This window comes from Artemia sp. Qi Xiang Cuo, chromosome 3, assembly GCF_049724085.1.
Source record: "Artemia sp. Qi Xiang Cuo chromosome 3, ASM4972408v1, whole genome shotgun sequence".
Classification (NCBI taxonomy): domain Eukaryota; kingdom Metazoa; phylum Arthropoda; class Branchiopoda; order Anostraca; family Artemiidae; genus Artemia; species Artemia sp. Qi Xiang Cuo.
The window spans coordinates 92615702-92637806 of record NC_142796.1 but is presented as its reverse complement, the minus strand read 5'-3'; the positions used below and the strand labels follow the sequence as shown (position 1 = coordinate 92637806).

General features: G+C 34.7%; 1 protein-coding gene across 1 annotated transcript in view; it reads right to left on the bottom strand.

The window, feature by feature from the left end:
* The window catches only part of LOC148954754 (small G protein signaling modulator 1-like), a 149086-nt gene that overhangs the window by 116794 nt on the left and 10187 nt on the right, over window positions 1-22105 (bottom strand). Inside the window, exon 4 of the mRNA XM_089086499.1 lies at window positions 15937-16012. Within this exon, the coding sequence (XP_088942625.1) occupies window positions 15937-16012 (76 nt within the window). The remainder of the gene's footprint in view (window positions 1-15936; window positions 16013-22105) is intronic.

Sequence of the window (22105 nt, the reverse complement as noted above, 5' to 3'; positions counted from 1 at the left end):
AAGGTAGATCTAATGATGTACTTTTGTTTTGATCTGACTCTATTTTTAGGAGTTTTGGGTTTTTATATTTCTTAGCATTGGACTGATCGTCTCTTACTAGGTTGCTAGCTACTGCTGCAACCCCAATCCACATATATATTTATTTATGAGAGGTAGCCTGGCCGAGTGGTCCAAGGCACTGGTGTTAGCCACCAGTCTCTTCGGAGGCGTGGGTTCAAATCTTACCGCTGGTATTATGTTTGAAAGACTGCAGTTTGAAAAGACATCAAAAATGCAGTTTTTGGTGGAAAAATTCATTCTCTTTTAGAAATAATTTATTTTAGTTACTATAGATTTTAACCCAATTAATGTCCTTTAAAAGGAGCCATTGAACAACTATCTACGATGTTCCAGTGCCAAGCTATATCTGGAAACAAAGAAAAAAAATATCCCGTTTAGGTAAAATGTTCTAGTAGCTGCCACTTTTCTTGATTTTCAAGCCAATATATTTCCCTTGCTGTTCAAGCCAAGGGACAGAAATTTTACTATACAGGGGTTTCAGACAAGGCGATTCTAATGGTGTACTTTTTGTTTTGATCTGACTCCCTTTTTAGGAACTATGGGTTTTTATATTTCTTAACATTGGACGTGATTGTCTCTTACTAGGTTGCTAGCTACTGCTGCAACCCGGATAACTCTTACTAGGTTGCTAGCTACTGCTGCAACCCGGATGTAGCTACCCCTGGAGCCACCGTATATCAGTTACTATTGGCGAGAGATCGTTCTTTACTGTAAAACTACTGCTGCAATCCAAATTCACATATATATAGTTATGAGGGGCAGATTGGCCGAGTGGTCCAAGGTGCTGGTGTTAGCCACCAGTCTCTTCAGAGGCGTGGGTTCAAATCTTACCGCTGGTATATGATTATGATTTATGTACAAAAATCAAATATCTTTGAAAGACTGCAGTATGAAAAGACATCAAAAATGCAGTTTTTAATTGAAAATTTTATTCTCTCTTAGAAATAATTTATTTTAGTTACAAAAAATTTTTAACCCAATTAATTACCTTTAAAATGAGCCATTGAAAAACTTTCTACGATGTTCTAGTGCCAACTTATCTCTGGAAAACAAGAAAAAAGAAAAAAAATATCCCGTTTAGGCAGAATGTTGTAGTAGCTGCCACTTTTCTTGATTTTCAAGCCAATATATTTCCCTTGCTGTTCAAGCCAAGGGACAGAAAGTTAACTATAAAGGGGTTTCGGACAAGGCGGTTCTAATGGTGTACTTTTTGTTTTGACCTGACTCTTTTTTTAGGAGTTAGGGGTTTTTATATTTCTTAACATTGGACGTGATCGTCTCTTACTAGGTTGCTAGCTACCGCTGCAACCCGGATGCAACCCGGATCCACATATATAGTTATGAGAGGCAGCCTGGCAGAGTGGTCCAAGGCACTGGTGTTAGCCACCAGTCTCTTCGGAGGCGTGGGTTCAAATCTTACCGCTGGTATACGATTATGATTTATGTACAAAAATCAAATATCTTTGAAAAGACTGCAGCATGAAAAGTCATCAAAAATGCAGGTTTTTGGTGGAAAAATTTATTCTATTTTAGAAATAATTTATTTTAGTTACTAAAGATTTTTAACCCAATTAATTTCCTTTAAAATGAGCTATTGAACAACTCTCTACGATATTCCTGCAGCTTGAAAAGCATGAAAAGACATCAAAAATGCAGTTTTTGGCGGAACAATTTATTCTCTTTTAGAAATAATTTATTTTAGTTACTAAAGATTTTTAACCCAATTAATTTTCTTTAAATGAGCTATTGAACAACTCTCTACGATGTTCCAGTGCCAAGCTATCTGTGGAAAAGAAAGAAAAAAATAGAAAGAAAAAAATATGCTGTTAGTGGAGAATAACTTGGTTAAAGTCAATTTTCTTGATTTTCAAGCCAATATACTTCCCTTGCTGTTCATGCCAAATGACAAAAAGTTTCCTATTCAGGAGTTTCGGACAAGGCGGTTCTAATGGTGTACTTTTTGTTTTGATCTGACTCCTTTTTTAGGAGCTATTGGTTTTTATAATTCTTAACATTGGACGTGATCGTCTCTTACTAGGTTGCTAGCTACCACTGCAACCCGGATATTCCAATGATCGTCTTTTATTGTAACTAGGTTTCAGCCATCTCTACAGCCATGATACTGATGGAAATTACATAATCCCTATTCATGTTTCAGTTAACATGGGCAAGGTGTCGTTCTTCATTGTAACTTACTATTGTAACCCTGATATTGTAATGAGCAACCCGGATGCTTGTCTTTTAATGTAATTTTCTATTCACATCATAGCTCTAATAAAACTATGACGACATTCATTATTTATCTAGTAGGATTTCAGACAAGGTGGTTCTAATTATGTACTTTTGTTTTGAACTGACTCTATGTTTAGGAGTTCTGGGTTTTTATATTTCTTAGCATTGGACTGGTCGTCTCTTACTAGGTTGCTAGCTACTGCTGCAACCCGGATTCACATGTATAGTTATGAGAGGCAGTGTGGACGAGTGGTCCAAGGCGCTGGTGTTAGCCACCAGTCTCTTCGGAGGCTTGGTTTCAAATCTTACCACTGGTATACGATTATGATTTATGTAGAAAATCAAATATCTTTGAAAAGACTGCAGTATGAAAAGACATGAAAAATGAAGTTTTTAGTGGACAAATTTATTCTCTTTTAGAAATAATTTATTTTAGTTACCAAAGATTTTTATCCCAGTTAGTTTCCTTTAAAATGAGCCATTGAACAACTCTCTACGATGTTCCAGTGCCAAGCTACTGTGCCAAGCTATCCGTGGAAAAGAAAAAAAAGGAAAAAAATACCGTTCAGACAGAACATTGTAGTAGCCGCCACTTTTCTTGATTTTCAAGCCAATATATTTCCCTTGCTGTTCAAGCCAAATAACAGAAAATTTACTATACAGGGGTTTCGGACAAGGCAGTTCTAATGGTGTACTTTTTGTTTTGATCTGACTTTTTTTTAGGAGGTATGGGTTTTTATATTTCTTAACATTGGAAGTGATCGTCTCTTACTAGGATGCTAGCTACCGCTGCAACCCGGATCATAAGCATTAACCAAACTTGACTTTTCAGAAAGGCCCATATAAAAGGATTGTACCAACTGGCATCTAACAGCAGCCTTAGTTAATTGCACCCCTTCTCAAACTTCGTTTAGTAATCAGCTGTCTATTATGGACTGCTTAAAATTTCTCCCAAATTGTGTCATCGGTGGTAACTTTAATGCAAAGAGCCCTCTTTGGCTATCTAACGCTCCTACTGACGTAAAAGGTAAAGAATTTGAGGACTTAATCTCAAAAAGCTCTTTAATAGTATTTTTCATAACATCATTTTCATTGCTGTTGTCGTCATTTCTTTCATCGGGGATTATTATTGTCATCCCTTTACTGAAATTACAAGCAGGAAAAAGCCTACGGTTTTTTCTTCTTTGGAATAGTAAGAGACGATCCTCAAATAATCAGGCAGCTAACAAGGTTTACAATTTGTTTTTAACATAAACATTATTAATCGGATATTTTAATATATCCTATATGGTCTAGAGGTTGGGATAGCTCTTACCCAGTAGGTTTGAGTTCAATTTCCGTATGGGAAATTTTTACTTATGATGATTTCTTAAGGAACATAATTAAAATTTCTTGATGTAATAAAAATAATTTGTTTTAATTACAAAAGGTTTTTAACCCCATTAATTTCCTTTAAAATGAGCCGTCCAACAACCCTCTACGATGTTCCAGTGCCATGCTATCTGTTGAATTACTAACATAAACTATAATTAAGTGGCGTATAAAATTTAGTATTGGCAAGAGGTCGCTCTTTATTATAAAAATCTTACCGCTGGTATACGATTATGATTTATGTAAAAAACAAATCAAATATCTTTGAAAAGACTGCAGTATGAAAGGACATCAAAAATGCAGTTTTTAGTGGAAAAATTTATTTTATCTTAGAAATAATTTATTTTAGTTACAAAAGATTTTTAACTCAATTAATTTCCTTTAAAATGAGCCATTGAACAACTCTCTACGATGTTCCAGTGCCAAGCTATCTGTGGAAAAGAAAAAGAAAAAAACAAAAAAAAATTATACCGTTTAGGCAGAATGTTGTAGTAGCTGCCACTTTTCTTGATTTTCAAGCCAATATATTTCCCTTGCTGTTCAAGCCAAGGCACAGAAAATTTCCTTTACAGGGGTTTCGGATAAGGCGGTTCCAATGGTGTACATTTTGTTTTGATTTGACTCCTTTTTTAGGAGTTACGGGTTTTTATATTTCTTAACATTGGACGTGATCGTCTCTTACTAGGTTGCCAGCTATTGCTGCAACCCGGATAAGAGACGATCACGTCCAATGTCAATCAAAAAGTTCGCGGTAACGAACTGTACAGTAAGAGCGACTCGTCTCAATAGTAACAGAAAATCTAAAAAATATAATTTTTAAAGCAATAGATATATCAAATGAATCGGATTTTTATGCTGATTTGACATATATAAGTTTTATCAAGTTTAGTCTTACACATCAAAAGTTAAGAGCCTGAGAAAATTTGCCTTATTTTCGAAAACAAGGGTACAGTTATGTTTCAAGTCATTATATTAAAAATTCCCTCCAACGGGAAATCGAACCCCGGTCACCCGAGTAACAAACGGGTGTTCTTATCATTGTACTATCGGAGACTTATGAAAAATAAATTTATATATAATACATGATAATAAATTCGCTACTACACTAAAAAAATTACATAAGAAATCAGTCTGGTTATTTATAGATGAAGATATTGTAAGTTTCATCGGTCATGGCTGTAGAGATGGCTGAAACCTAGTAAAGAACAAACCATGACACACATTGGGTTTAGTTCGATGCCTCATTCTTGTGAAGTTTGTCTCTTACTATTCCAAATAAGAAAAAGCCATAGGCTTTATTCTGTTTTAATTTTGTATTAAATTTTATATTAAAAGACGATCATAAGAAGAATAAACCATTGTATATATTATCCGGGTTGCAGCGGTAGCTAGCAACCTAGTAAGAGACGATCACGTCCAATGTTAAGAAATATAAAAACCCATAGCTCCTAAATAGGAGTCAGATCATAACAAAAAGTACACCATTAGAACCGCCTTGTCCGAAACTCCTGTATAGGAAGCTGTCTGTCATTTGGCTTGAACAGCAAGGGAAATATATTGGCTTGAAAATCAAGAAAATTGACTTTAACCACGTTATTCTCCACAACCGGCATATTTTTTTTCTTTTTTCTTTCTTTTCCACAGATAGCTTGGCAATGGAACATCGTAGAGAGTTGTTCAATAGCTCATTTTAAAGGAAATTAATTGGGTTAAAAATCTGTAGTAACTAAAATAAATTATTTCTAAAAGAGAATAAATTTTTCCACCAAAAACTGTATTTTTGATGTCTTTTCATGCTGCAGTCTTTTCAAAGATATTTGATTTTTGTACATAAATCATAATCGTATACCAGCAGTAAGATTTGAACCCACGCCTCCTATGAGACTCGTTGCTAACACCAGAGCCTTGGACCACTCGGCCAGGCTACCTCTCATAACTATATATGTGAATCCAGGTTGCAGTAGTAGCTAGCAACCTAGTAAGAGACGATCAGTCCAATGCTAAGAAATGTAAAAGCCCACAAAAACCTAAGATAAAATATTAAGTTAAAAGTTCCAGTTTGCAGCGGTAGCTAGCAACCTAATTAAAAGAGATCATTCGAAGAACATACCATTGTATATATTGGACTTAGTTAGCTGCTTGATTCCTTGAAAAAAAATCTTATTTGTCAACTGAAACTGGAATAATTCCTGAAAATTTTAAACAAAATAATTTTATTTAGCTACAAAGTGCAAAAATATTTACGGTGTCTGAACAATAATTTCCATTTCTTAATTCAAACCAGAAGAAAACCTGAAAATTTAAAAATTAGTTTGGTTTTCCTTTTGCTTCAATTGACTCGCTACACCATCTTTTACGCCATTAATTTTATATAATCTTAGTTCATAATTTTTGGCTTAACCCATAAATTACGTATCTCTATATTGTTGTCCTATATTTCCAATGTCTTTGTAAGACTATAATGATCTAGAACAAATTCCGGAACACCTCCTCAAGAAAAAAGTATTTCTAACTGTGTTTTAAACAGTTCTTTTAGTTCTACTGAATATTTGGCAAAAAATACTCTGTGTTGTAGAACAAACTGTCCTGAAAAGTACAAGACAACTATTGAAAATTGCTCTGAAACTAGATCTGACGAGGAAATTATTATGGCTGAAGGCACCTATAACAATCAGAGTAAACATTCAAAACCAAAAATTGGGCAGCAGGTTACTTGGCAATGTCATCCTGATATCTGCAAGCTCTATCCGACGGATATTGAATTATGTCAAATTCTTTTTTAATTCCTTGAAAATAATATAGTATTAAAAGTTTCAACTGACAACATGATTAATTTCTACCTTGGCGGCTTTGATTACTGTGAAATCAATTACAGGGACACAAGAAAGCATGGGCATTCGTTATACTGTAGCCCAAATGAGGGATTTCAGGCCTATTTGGGTTCTCAACGGACGCTAGTACCATATTTTCCTGTCTTGGCTTGTTTCATTAAAAGCGTACATAGGGCAGTATCAAAATCTAAGACTATATAAAATATTAATCTATTGAAAGTCTAGGGTTCGTACAAGGAACTAAGTGATTATTTAGAAGAGCGTTAAGTAGACTCTATTGTAATAGTCAAGACGGCATATACGGTGATAGCAATATTAGAGTTCCTGTAAATGAAAATACAATAATAATATTATTTAGTGACAGCCTTGATAAGGTAGCTAACATCAGGGATGTATACCCCACAATGTATTGTGACAGTTGCGAGCAGATAAAGACAAAATATCAATTGAAGAGTCTACGATCCCTTTCAAATAGGAAAGGTTTTGATGTAATGTTGGCTGCGATTTTAGAACACCTCCAATATACCCTTGATAACAGAGAACAGCTAATATACAGGTTGGAAAGAGGATGTCTTGGTAACCTAGTAAGAGACGATATGTTTTAAGATACGTCCTCTTTTATTTAAAGTGACACAAATCACAATGATCCTTCTTAAGTATTTTAAGATATTTCATGAAACAGCTTCGGTGAATATATCTTATGCTTCCTTTGCAATTGCAATTACTAATCAAACTTTCCTGAAATCCTGAATTAAAAAAAATTCGACATTCTTTTTTTATATCGATATCCATAGGTAACTTTTGAGCTTATTAACTGATACCACCTATAACAGGATGTATCGAGTTCACTGAATCAAAAGGAAAATCAAATTAATTTTAAAATGTTTAGGTGTTTCTCTAATTGAAAGTAAAAAAAAACAAACATTTTTGCACTTAATATCTTCAGTGATTCTGAACTGAAAACTGAAATAAAACAAAATTTATTTTGTTTTTCTTTCTATTGAAATATAACTGAACGATAAAACTATGCTCATTTTAGGATTTGAGCCGATAAAAATGGTTCCAGAAGATAGTTTAAAATAAAATTATTTTATTTAACTCCAAACTACAAAAATATTTATGGTGTCTGAGTTAAAATTTTAATTTTTTAATTCAACCCGGAAAAATACCCGAAAATTCTAAATTAGTTTAGTTTTTTTATTATTTCCGGATTGCAGCGATGTTATGTCCTACTTCTGGAATTTTTTCATATACATAGGAACCCCGACGGATACATTATCACTGTTAAATTTGAGAGGCCACAGACAAAAATTCAGTCATTTCTGACATATCCTAATTTCATTAAGTTTTTTTTTTTACAGCATAAGGTTCACCCACTTAGTAAACAGCATAAGTAAAAATTGCGGAGATAGCACAGCTCATTTCAGGAGCAGGCAAAGTTTATAAAACCAGCGAAAAAGAAAAAAAAAACTGTCGGTTCCCATACGTACGGTACGATCCCCATAACGGACGTCCCAGTTCCAAAACTAAACAATAGCTTTACAGACAAAATTACCTCTAGCGTCAAAGGAAATGACTGAACCAACTCAACAAAGCATATTACCACAAATAAGAGTGAGACTACCGCCCCCTAAAGCCTCCAAAAGGTTAAAGTGTCATTTATGCTTTATTTAAAAGGACATGTCTTTTGAACGCATGTTCAAAATATGTTTTGATATATGTTTTCATTTGTTATAATATTTATAACAAAGAAACAAAGTCACAATGCTAATCAAGTTTAAAAGAAAAAAAAGTTTCTCAGAAGTAGGCTCTGGGTATATTCCTGATAGTTTCATAAATATTGTACTACTTTACAAGATGTTAAAACACCAATAAATATTTCAAATCTTAGATTTATTTGCTAGTCACCTCACTTTTCAAAAATAAAAGTGCAACCTTTGTATATTCATTTGAAAACCTTACAATAAGGAACGAAGAGCACCCCATAGTAACTGAAGTAATAGAAGGAATCATTATATAGATGATTATTTTTATTATATTCTAAAAGAAATCATCGCAAGTAAAAATTTCCCATGCCGGGAATCAAAAACAAGCCAAATGGGTGAAAGCCAACTATCCTAACCACTAGACAATGTAGGATACATTGAATATCTGATTAATGAAGTTTATGTTAAAGAACAAATTTTGGATTCCTGCCTGATTCTCTGAAGATCGTCTCTTACTATTCCAAAGAAGAAAAAGCCGTAGGCCTTTTCCTGTTGGTAATCAAACGGTTCATGGTAACAAACTGTATAGTAAGAGCGACCCGGATCAATAGTAACCCAAACTCTAAAAAACGAAATTTGATACTAATAGATACATCAAAAGAATCAAATTTTTATGCTAATCTTAAATATACAAGTTTCGTATATAACAGTTTAAATATAACTGTTCATGGTAACGAACTGTAAGTAAGGAGCGATGCGGCTCAATAGTGGCAAAAACTCTAAAAACGGAATTTTGATTTTAATAGATATATCAATAAGCCGAGAATTGGTTTACTGTGTTGGTTCCAAATATAAAAGATTCATCAAGTTTAGCATTACCCATCAAAATTTAAAATCCTGAGAAAATTTGTCTTATATTCAAAAAATGGGGAAAACAATCCCTAAAAGTCATAGAATCTTAATGACAATCACACCATCAGATTCAGCGTATGAGAGAACCTTACTGTAAAAGTTTCAAGCTCCTTTTTGCAAAAATGTGGAATTGTACATTTTTTGCCAGAAGAAATATCACGGATGCCTGTTTATTTGTTTGTTTGTTTCTTTTTCTTTTTCCCAGGGGCGATCGCATCGACCCAGTGGTCCTACAATGTCACGAGAGGGCACATTCAAACGGAAATTAAAAGTTATAGTGCCTTTTCAATTAAAAACAAAAATTTAATTAAATTACAAATTCTTTTAACTAAAAACTGCATTTTTATGGCCAACCTTGATGAATGCCAGCTATCCTAACCATTAGTATGCTTACCATTGTACCATCGGAGACTTATGAAAAATAAGCTACATATAAGACATGATAATAAATTCTTTGATTATAACGAATATAAAGTTATTATAATCACATTGAAAAGGTTACTATTTACAATATGCTGAAAAGATACAAAGGGATTGACTTTTCTTGTATAACCGTATGTGACGTAATAAGTGAATGCAATATGTATACACGTTTATCTTTCGACAAGAAATTTTATTTTATTTTTGTTCTCAGTTCAGGATCGCTAAAGTTATTATGCAAACTGCAGAAATATTTTTGGTCCCTGAGTAATAATTTGAATCTTTTAATTCAAGTTAGAAAAATATCTAAGAATTTTAGAATTAGTATTTTTTTTGTTAGGTTCTAACTGCCCGACGCAGGATTTAATGTATATTTCCATACAAGAAAATTCAGTTTTTCATGTTTTTGTTTTCAGTCCAGAATCGCTAAAGTTATTATGGAAACTGCAAAAATATCTATCTCAGCATAAATACAAAAATAGGTATCTCAGCAATAATTTTAATCTTTTAATTAGAACTAGAAAAATACCCTAAAACTTCAAAATTAGTTTTATTTTTGTTAGGATTTTGCTACTCGACACGTGATTTAATCCTGGTCGCAGTGGTAGGTTGCAACCTAGTAAGAAACGATCACGCCTCATAGTAAAAAAAATAGCGCATAACTCTTAAAATCAGATTCAGATAAAAAAAAATGAAGTAAACTATTAGAGCCACCTTGTTCAAAAGCCCTATACAGGGAAACGTACCATCGTTTGGCTTGAATAGCAAGGAAAATATATTGGTTTGAAAATCAAGAAAAGTGGCAGAAATCCCGCTGTTCTGCATGGAGGGCATCTTTTTTAATTTTTTTTTCCACAGATTGCTTTGCACTGGAACATCGTAGAGAGTGGTTCAATGACTCATTTTAATGGAAATTGCTGGATCTAGTGCATGTTTATAATTCTAAAAAAATATTTTTAAAAGAGAACCAAGTTTTCCACTAAAAAATGGATTTTTATTGTCAATCTTGATGAATGCCAGCTATCCTAACCACTGGTATGCTTGTCATTTTGCCATCGGAGACTTATGAAAAATAAGTTAAATATAAGACCTGATAATAAATGCGTTAATCTGGGTTGCAGCGGTAGCTAGCAACCTAGGAAGAGACGATTACGCCCCATAACAAAAAATGAAATAGGTTATATCTCCTACAACTAGAATCAGATAAAAAAAAACGAAGTACACTTTTAGATTTACAGTAAGGAACAAAGTCTATCTCATATTCAAGACAAGGAGCAGTAAGTTTCCAATATTTGTGTTTCAAATAAGGCGATGTACTTTGTGTTCGATCGAACTCTATTTTTATGAGTTATGGGTAATTTTTTTTTACAATAGGACATGACAGTCTCTTACTAGATTGCTAGGTACCACTGGAACCCGGATTAGATATAACCACGGACCATAGTAACCAAATCTTTTAAAAGATAACTTGAACAAAACCGACTAGGGATAAAAAACGGAATCACCATTGCCAAAAAATCCGAAACTGGATTACAACAATTTTTTTTCTCACAAATGAATTTCTTATAATCCGTATCAAGTATTATCTAAATATCCATATTAGTCATCCTGCGATAGTGTCGTTGATAAAGCCTAGCTCGGGAATCATCGGGATAGTGGTTCAATCCCTTTTGTCGCAAGGAAGAGCATCAACGTTAATATATATTGTAATGGATAGGTATATTCCTTGATGTGTTGTAGCTTTCTCCCGAATCCCAGAATTTTAATGATGCTGCAGGTTCTGAACCTTATGCCATCCTCTACCATCTTGAACCTTATGCCACCCTCTACCATCTACCATCCCGAATCCCAGAATTTTAATGATGCTGCAGGTTCTGAACCTTATGCCACCCTCTACCATCTTGAACCTTATGCCACCCTCTACCATCTACCATCCCGAATCCCAGAATTTTAATGATGCTGCAGGTTCTGAACCTTATGCCACCCTCTACCATCTTGAAGCCAAAGTGGGACAAAGGTAATGTATTTTAAGTTGGACAACTGTCCTTCCCATATTCAAAGATTGTGAATCGTTTCTCCCAGTATTTTGCCTATTTTCAAAATATTTTCTAAAATATCAAATATCCATAGTAGGATTTGAACATCTTTCACTGCCAGCATTTTACCGACAATTTCGGGAAACAGCATATTATCATATAAAACTCCGTTGACCTAGTAAAGAAAAGTGATTTCTTTGTTGTAGTTTCAATTCTGCTACTGATATAATACATCATCGTTTTGGGTTTCTTTCTATCCCTATTTGAAGAGTAATTGAATTTTAGACAAAATAAGGTTCAAGGACTCGAAAAACATATATCCAGATATGATGTTGCTGATAGTCAAAGCGGCTTCTTTCACCACATCTTCTTCCGAAGAGTTGGAGAAATGAGTAATGTCTTTTAATTTTGTAGATGATAAACGATTCATAATTAACATTTCCTCTCAATATAGTTCTAAATGTTACGTACCAAGTTCAAATTAAGTGAATAATGAAATAAACTTGTCTATACTTTGAGTTTTCCTTGTTCGCTCAGTTTTTTTTTTATTGCATAATAAGCTGATTCTTTTTATATATCTATTGATATTAAAATGAGTTTTTTAGAGGTTCTGTTACTATTGAGCCGAGTCACTGCTTACTTACAATTCGTTACCTCGAACTGTTTGATTCTCATGGAAAATATCAATTTCCAATACATCTCCAGAGTTCCTTATAATTTTGTAGAAGGTTTTCCTTTCTAATCTACAGACAAACCAGCTCTCCTTTGACATTAATATTACACAACATGACTTTTACCCCGTCTATGCTGTTCTCTACCAAGGCAATGTCATCTGTGTTATTAAAGTCACTAATGGAGAAGCTGGGACTAACTTCAGCCACAGTGACAAAATATGAAGTACGCTTCATTTTTCCCGTCAATAACGAAGTTAAAAAGTGTAGGGGACAGGAATTAACCCCGACCGCCCAAAATTGAAGTCAAAAAGTGAATATATTCTCCATCCGCTTGTAAGCAGGCATGAATATGGTGATAGTTTGCCTGAATTAGACATATCAATTTCTAAGAGACACCGTCTTTCTGCATCCCACACACCCTCTCGAGCAATCGAGTCGAAGGCCTATTATAATATCTATGAAGATGGCCACTGTGACCTGATTAAATCTCACGTAGTGTTCTAGAATCTGTCAGAGCGTGAAGATTCGGTCAACAAAGCCTATTCATCGTCAAAAGTCAGCTCATTTTGAGCATATCGTGCCGTTTCTGCTTGAGCAGAGCCTTCCAGTTATTCTGCATTACATCCTGTTTCTATATTTTTTAAAATCAGTTTTTGGATGTGCTGCAAAGAAGCCTTGAGCAAGCTTTGGAGATTTCTGATGGTAATGCTTCAATACCTAGTGCTTTATAGTTTTTTTTTTCATTTTTCTTCATTGCTTTCAGAGTTCCTTCTTCATTAGGATACTTAGTTTAACACCTTCATATTGATCCGTTAGAGGAGGTAACGGCTTTGTACACGATCTAGAAGGGAGAGCTTGAGGGTAAATTTGGGGGAATTCAGTGGGTCACGCTGGATTAAATTGCTGATTTAAAAGTTTCTGAAAGTGACATTTCCATCGGTCAACAATCTCGTCCGGCCTAATTTTGATGGTACCACGTTCGTCTGTTGCGGATGTCAAATTCTTGGACGTCTTACCAGTAGACTCTTTGAGCAGCTAGCCAGATTTCTAAGATCTGGTGAACTGGCAGCTTTCTGTATGTCAACCGCCATATACTCTCGGTATTTCTGTCTGTCTTGCTCAACGGATGGATAGTAAAGTTCACAAAAGTGTTTGCATTCTCCTGAATGATGCGACAGTAATGCGTTTCCTAATCTATAAGGCAGATAGTCTCTGCAGACGTCCACGATCTCCACTTCTGTTTTACTTTTCTCTAAGTTGTACCTGCTACCCTTTGGATCAGGTTTCTCGAACAACTGGAGTTCCTGTCTGCCAGTACACTGGGGCACTCGTCCTCTAGGTTGCTGAAACGGCTTAAAAGCTTAAGACAGAACTCTTCCATTGTCACAGGGGCCTTGAAGCGTGCAATATCGAACCTTCTTTGGTGTTACTTTCATTGACGCGCTGTCAGGATTGTATTCATCTGGATAATTTAGGATAGTACTAATTGAAATTAGAGTTTAACGTTATATAGCCATTTCTAAGCAGCAAAAGAGATGCAGACCGAAAGATATTGGCGCTTTTTGTCTTTCCATAGCACTAAACAAAAAGGGCCAAAATGGTATCGAACTAAAATTTTGATATTATCACTACTATCAAAAGTAAATTGTCTTTTTCAGTGGCTGTACTTACTAGAGGGAAATGGTGCATTTGCTTCTAAATGTTTGTAAAGTCCAGAGAAAATATACGGCTGCTAAGCAAAGATGATTTGGTGGAGTTGAATCACTATCGACGCCCTTCTTTCACAAACATGTATGCACGGTTAAGCAACAATACCAGGAGGGAGGGAGATCTTTATTGTGAGGGGATGGGAGGTGAAACAAGAAAAAACTATTTTCATGCCTTGTTTATCATAGTTTAAGCAAAAGGCTCTTTCGATGGTACAGAGGGGGATATTTCTTTCCCCTAAAGTCCTTTGTTTTAGAGGAATATATTTGGTCAGGTTTGTACTATGGGTATTGAGAGTGACAGCTTCTCATTTATTGTGCCGAAAATAAAATAGAAGATTTATCCTTATGCCTAGCTGCATAGGGATGAAAGGGTTAGAAGGGTTACTCTAAGAATAAAATTTTTCCAAAGGATCTCTGCCAAGGCACTTAAGATGAGCTTTGTTGCACAATATTCGGATGAAATGTTCTAACAGATAAGGGATAAACTAAAGCGTATGAAAAGGGGTCAGTATCAAAGGGTAAAATACTTAACACATACGAAGGCGTCTACTATCAGACCTAAAAATTACTGCCGGCATCCCATATAAATAATATTACTTCAAATCTTGTCCCCTTGAAAAATTGAAAATTATGAACTAAAAAGTTATTTTTCATAATTTCTATCCTATTATCCCTAAATGTTTTTCAACTTTAGATTGAAGAATAGTGGTTGAGGGGGAGGAGGATTGTAGCCGTTTTATGTTTAAACAGCGCTATTTATTCTTCGAACTTAAAACAAGCTAAAATTGTACTCAATCCCTCCATTTGTGATAAAGTTAGTTTTTTTGTTCCAAAGCTTCAAAAATGATTGCTCTGATACAAGAGCAATATACATTTGCGATATTGTTAAAACTGTGTGAAAGATAAGTTATTGTGTGATTTTTTAGAGACCTTATTTAATTATTTTTCCCTTAAACATATCATTTTCATTTCAGAGTTTCTGAAAAGCAACCGTTAATTAAAACACTTGCTATTAACATCTGCCTAAATTTATTACAGTCTAGAGTGTTTTCAGGAAACCAATCAATATGTTCTATCATAAAGAGGGGTAGGGGGAGGGAGAGATTGAAGCTATGCATGTGTTTAGGACAGTTTATGTTAGTTTTGAGCTTTAACTTCGCTCGTTACTTTCATTTGGTAGAAAATATTTATGTTTATTTACTACATGCAGCACACTCTGTAACACGGTAAATATGTTGTAACATAGATTACGTACAAAGTTGTTTGCATAAAAACTTGACAATGGATATTTTCATATCTACTCTTTGATAGAAAAAAAAACGAAAAATTTAATAATTGTGAAATAAGACCTGAATTTCTATTTTGAATCGGACATGGCTGTTAAAGAGGTCGTTTTTTTACGAATATGAAGTATCAAGTTTAAAGAAAAACTTGTTGCTTTTCAGTTTTTACACGGTCCACCAACGTTTCTTACAATACTTAGGACCCGTCTTACAAGTGTAAGATCAGAGCATTCCAAAAACAACAGTATTTCATTGCAGTGTGTTGGATCTGGATGAAAGGGCCCACCAAATGATACCTATGTGACATGTACAACTCAAATCTTCACACTCTCCATTATTGAAACTAAATCAAGAAGATGTACTAGCAGTGGCATGATACTGGGAAAATGGATGCAAAAGAAGCCAAAGATACATCTGAGGGCATTAGAATCCAGAGTCCAGCGGCGAGGTACCATTTTACTTGCTCTTCTTGATTGGGGGTGTCCCAACTTCTTTAAGACTTAAAAATCTTTGACTTATTTGTCAACTTCTAGATATAAGAATTAAAATAAAGATAGGAATCAAAAGGAAATATAGGAAACAAACAAGGATGGAAGCAAAGATAAGGATGGAGATATATTTATGCAAGGAGGGTGTGTATTTTGTGATAAATGTGATGTATTCTCAAAATTCTGTTCGTGAGAAAAAAAATTAGGAGCTTACCAGAAAATGAAGTGATTGAACTACTGTTCGTGTGGATATACTTCCTTGTAACGGCCTCTTCCATTAGTTGCTTTACCTAAAAATATAAAATCCAAATAAAATTTTGTAAAACAATATCTTTGTTCCACTTGTTTTCAAAATGAACAAACTCGCAAATATAAACTTTCAGGAAGACGTAAGAGTTATGGATGGCTTAAAGAGGGGAGTTAAGTGAGGCACTATTCTCCAACGTGTATGCAGTATTTTATCTTCGGTTTGTATTAAATTAGCTATTGGTTTTCATTCAAAAAATCGCTTTAAAAAAGTTCTTAGTGTAGCCTATGGGAAGATAGGGGACAGAAAATCATACATGCTAGAGTGCCCTGTGTTCGCAAGCATCTACTATGAACTTTTGATTGTCTGAGTTGAAAGCCCTCCGTGACAAGTTAAACGTCACACAAGTGGGAACTCATGGTGAAATTGAACCTCCAATAATTCCAGCACCATCCCAGAACCCTATGGGCTGATTTTGACTAGTGCTGAATATGGAATGGCTCGCGAAAGTGGTAAATAATCCTCAAACAAATCTAAAAGACCCCGTTTCTGGAAACAATTCCATGACAATATTGTGCATCTTAAAATTTATCCGAAAACAAAGTACTTGGTCAATAGAACATCACTTCCATGGCTCTGATGCTAAAGTGATTGATAGGAAGTATTTCGGTCTTGTTTGTAGCGCACAAGATAAGACTCTTCTCAACTCGCTTTTTATACTGGCTTTTGTTATATCGAGTTATGCGTCCTACAGCTTCCACTGCCCAGTCTTGAAGTCTGCCATGAAGTTTCGTCAAAATGGCAGTAACTAATAGTACGTCTCAGAGTTTGGTTTCTCTAAACATATGTGTGAATAAGGAAAAAGATTTCCTAATTGATGATCTGCTTGGTTCTGAGATTATTTTTTGCAAGAAAATATGCAAACCCAAGCACATATTAGCAGCTTTTAGCATCCATCGGTTCACCACACGTTTGTGCGTGAATCTAAGAAGACTCGAGGGAAGCTGTCAGGTGCACTAGCTATTCTAATGACCAGAAATTCTTCTCTTAAGCCAATTATTCGGACGATAACAATCTGATCACAGAGGTAGGAAAGTTTGCGCTTATCAATATTTATTTACCTTGTGATCGAACAACGATTTTTACGTTTTTTACGATTTTTACGTTCGTGCAATCGCCTCAAACATTTCTGAGAACTGTGAACCATAATCACTGGGAATGGATACATGCAGGTAATTTTAAAGCAAACTTAGCCTCGTAGTCTGAGCACACTGATACTGTGCTCAATATTCTACGTGATGGATACACCATACCCGATAAGGACTTAACTTATTCCTACTATCCTAATAGAGGCTCGAGCAGGTCTACTCTAGACCACCTAAATGCATCTTCGTCTTCCTTTACTTCGAGTGTTCACGTCCATGATGAAACAATTGAGGACAATCACCTTTCTATCTCGTGCACAGTGTCTGGTCCTTGTTTTCCACGGTCCTATTCCGTTCACATTCACTGAAGCAGTATAGTAAGCTAAATTCGAAACATGTGAATGCTGAATTATATTAGACTAATCTATTTGCCCTACTTTGGGTTGTCAAAGCTTCATACCATCTGCTACAAACCTCGATCCCTTGTCCAAATGGAATAAAGCTCTCGAATGATTATTACACCGACATAGTGCGTTGTTGTATTCAGTGAGTACCACTGTTTGCACGAACAGATCCGGATTGGGACTCAAAAACCCGTATGGGACATGTCTCTAGAAGTCAAAAAGACTAACATTTTGGGCAACTTCCGGCTGCGCATTAAAGTTGAACGTGATAGACTGAAGGCAGGACAATTGTATGGTATCAAACAGGAAACCAAACGTAAGTTTAAATCACCGCTACCTCAAGCTCGTCTTAACGGCCATGATGATCCAACGGACAAGAAATCATGGTCAAAAGTTATCAATACTAAGAAATATATTCCTTAGATTCTTCAAGTCTCAAGATTTCTGTCTTCATTTTACATCATAAGCATGTGTTGTCCACTTGAAATCAGCATATCTATGATAAAGTAGGTCGTGAGGCGCCAAGAGTAATTTCAGAAAGTGTTGTTTTTTGTGTAAAAACAAGCCATGTTACTAACCCTCTGAAAAGCGTAAAGAAAACTATCAGTTTGGATCAAGATGATCTTTCTTATATTTTTTAAGTATGATTCTCCGTTACTTGTTTCACATATTCAATAACTTTTCCCTAATACGTCTCGTAGAATCATTGATCCCTGATAGCTTCGTTAGCAGCTTTGTAACGTCTATACCCAAAAGATGTGAAGACCCAAATGTGTGTGCCAATTTTTGGCCTGTAAAAATTTTCTGTTTTTGAAGTTAGTATTTTGAGCATATTCTTCTTCCAGAAATTGCTAGTCAGTACGACTTCACGCCTTACCATCTGGACTTTCGTAAAATATAAGTTGCAACCAAGCCCATTATATTCTGACGAATTTGATGAAAGATGAGGTGAAAGAAAAAATGTCCTTTATATCTTTGTACTGTAGACATCTCAAGCGCTTTTGATAATGTAGTCCATTCACAACCTACATTTCAGCTCTTCCATTAGGGAGTAAATTAGTCTGTATCTTCAATGCTTGATTTTTGGTATTGCATTATGTCTAATAGAGCTAAATAGTCAAATGAGGTATCTGAGCCATCAAGGTTTTAAAAGCCGCTCGCCAGGGTAGTGTCCTCTCACCTCACATTTTCAAATTTGTTCTTGCCTGCTGTCTGCGTCTTTTTGAGTCGCCTCTGTTTTACAGAGAGACTAGCATGAGTTTAATCACTTACGCCATTGATGTGCTTCTCGTGAGCCAAACTCGGAAGCAACTTTCGGCTAACTTCGAAATTTTGCGGTCGGTACTGACAGACCTCGGTCTTGCCATTGATATGTCAAAGTACTAGTTTATATAATTCAGCTTTAAGGCCTCCTTTACCCAATTAGTAAAGTAAGCAAAGTCAGTCCCACATATTGGGCAGTTTAATTTGGCTTGGCCTTATCTTTGGTTCGTCACTAGCAACTATATGTTCTTTTCGTGTTCATAACCTGTGCATTTGTACAGTAAGATTGTTCACAATCGTGCACATTTCAATGGAAGAGGTTCCATGTGGCTGTGTTCTGGTTACGGCTCCCCAACAATTGCTCTTCTCAGTGGTCTTCACCACATCCTGGGTGAAAAGGACAAGAAACTAGTGAAGATAGGTTACTTCAGGTACTGTAAGTACCTAAGGCAACTCCCTTGGTCACACTGCAGAAGAATAACTATCGGCATGCATCTCATACCAGATACCCCGACATAGCTAGCTGAACTCTCGTCTAACCTAGTGCGTAAGACGCGAGACCATTTAGGTCAATACATCCCACATCAGACCATTTTTAGTTACATATGAAGTTCGCTGTCTATTATATACTTTTTCGTAGTTATTTTCTATTTTCTTTTTGTGTTGTTATTTTTTTCTCCTTTTTTTATTGTACTCTGCATTTTCTTTGTTGTGTTTGTGGCTAAAAAATAAATTAATTCATCCATAAGATACAAAATATTACGAAATTTTTACAAACGAAAGCCTTCAGTTTATTCAAAGTCAATACCTGAATTTTGGTTAAAATACAGTTTTTCTAGAAAAATTATTCAGGGAGCAATCGTGAGTAGAAATCAATGTGAGAATCTAAAATCGTGTTCGTGGCTGTTAAAAAAGCAACAATAAAAAATATGAAGTGTTTAAATAGCAAAGGTAGCTGAGGGAGGTGGCACAGCAGCTTCAATTAGGCGGGGAGAAGGGGAAACATGTGACCCCCACCATCGGTTTTGAAAAGCATAGGCCTACTTATAGATTATTTATGAAAAATCATTTATAAAATATGACCTTTTTTCGTATTTTTGTTGAAAATACTGAAAAAGACACAAAATTGTACCCTCCCCCTATATTTTGAAAATACTTTTTTTACCCCACACCCTCTAATGTCTGGGAAATTGACATTATTGGGATGGCATCCCCCCTCATATACCATATAGGGTAATTACTGGTTTTTTTACTTCACTCTTTACTTTCGGTAAAAAAAAGAAGCTAATTTTTTATTTGCAGCAAAATTGGACGACAGAAGAGGATTCTGAAGAGGTGTTTAAAATATCACAAAATACGTAATTGATTACTACAGAGAGATGCGACTTTGTTAAGTGGGAACTAAACAAGAATCCATAGTTAGATAGATAGATAGATAGATTTATTTTCCATATACCAGTAAAATAATTACATAACAATCTACAAATCCCCACAAAGGCTCCATGGCCTGTAGGAGGGGGATTATGAAAATATGAAATAAACATTAAACATTTAAACGCTTAAGATTTAAACAATATAAACATAACATTAATATTTAAAAATATAAAAATAAGCATTTTAACTTTTAACATTTAAAGAATTTTGTTAATAAAAAAAAAAAAGAAAAAAAAAAAGAAAAAAAAAAGGAGAGTTCACTAAATAAGCTTTATCAAACTACAGTGAATCACAACATCTATAAAAAAAAAAGGAGAGTTCACTAAATAAGCTTTATCAAACTACAGTGAATCACAACATCTATATATATATAAAAAAAATAATAAAAAAAAAATTAAATGAAATAAAACTTTTGGCAGCAGGCAAAAGTAAAGAAAATTAATCACATGAAAACAAATATTTTTTTACTAGTCTTTTGAATGTACCAAACGAGTGGTATTCTCAAGCCAAATCGGGAAGGGTGTTCCATATCAAATGACACGCAACGAAAGGATTAAAATTGGATCTTATTGTTGGTGTTTGCGGGATTTGAATATTTAGAGAACTATGGAGTTGATAATTTGACCGATCAGGTACAAAAGAAGATGTAAATCTAAGGGACCTAGGATTATCACCATGGAGCTGAAGAAAAGCAAAAGCCGCACAGGAAAGAATATAAAGTTTTTCAATATCAAGTAATGATTTAGTTGCCGAACGATTTACGTCCTGGATTTTATTTAGCTTTATCACAAGTATTCGAAACCAGTTTGAGAAAAGTTGGAAAAGTAGATATTCATATGACTCGGCAATAACAAGCATAAGAACGAATTTACCTATGAAATAGGATTCTTAGAATTAGTCCTGGAAAAATATATTTTAGTTTTCTTAGAATACCGATAGTTCTGTATACCTTCATTTTAATCAAATCAATATGGTGTTTAAAAGATAAATTTTCATCTAGGAGGATACCTAGGAAACGGACATGGCCATCCTTTGGTCTACTAATAAAGCCTTTGGATATATGAATTTCAGATAATTGAGGACAAGCCTGGGATATACGAGAAAAAATTCAGGTTTTATTGTGTGCAGATACCGTCGCTAGGATTCCATAGCAACTAGAACTAGTTGTCATAGCAACTAGAAGAGCTAAATACCTCAAAACATTAATGGGAACAGATGTACAAAATATTCCAAATCAATCACGTACTTTAGAAACATGTAAATTCGGTAAATTTCTGAAGTGAAAAATAAGCGAAAACCTCAGATTTTGATAGTTTAATCTCAACCAAAATACAATTTTACCGCAAATAACATCCAGTTGGCAATTGTGTGCAGACATCATTATCAGGATTGGATATACTTATCATGACAATAGAAAATTAAATACCTCATTAATGGAACAAATGCACAAAATATCACAAAATAATCACATACTGCAGAAACTTTTGACTTTGACAAGTCTCTGAAATGGTAACTAAACATAAACCTTTAGTTTAGCTCAAATTTGGATAGTTTAATTTAAGCTAAAATTTAACACAAATAATATCCAGTTGTCAATCGTCTACAGACATCATCGTCAGGGTTTGATATAGTTGTCATGGCAATATAAAAAATTAAATACTTCATCAATGAGAACAGATGGACAAAATGTTACAAAATAATCACATAGCCTACTGCAGAAACATTCGACTTTGACAAGTCTCTGAAGTAAGAACTAAACGAAAGTCTTTAGTTTAGCTCAAATTTTGATTATTTAATTTAAGCTAAAATGTAATTCCACCACAAATAATATCCATTTGGCAGTCGTGTGTAGACATCATTGTCAGGGTTAGATACAGTTGACATGGCAAT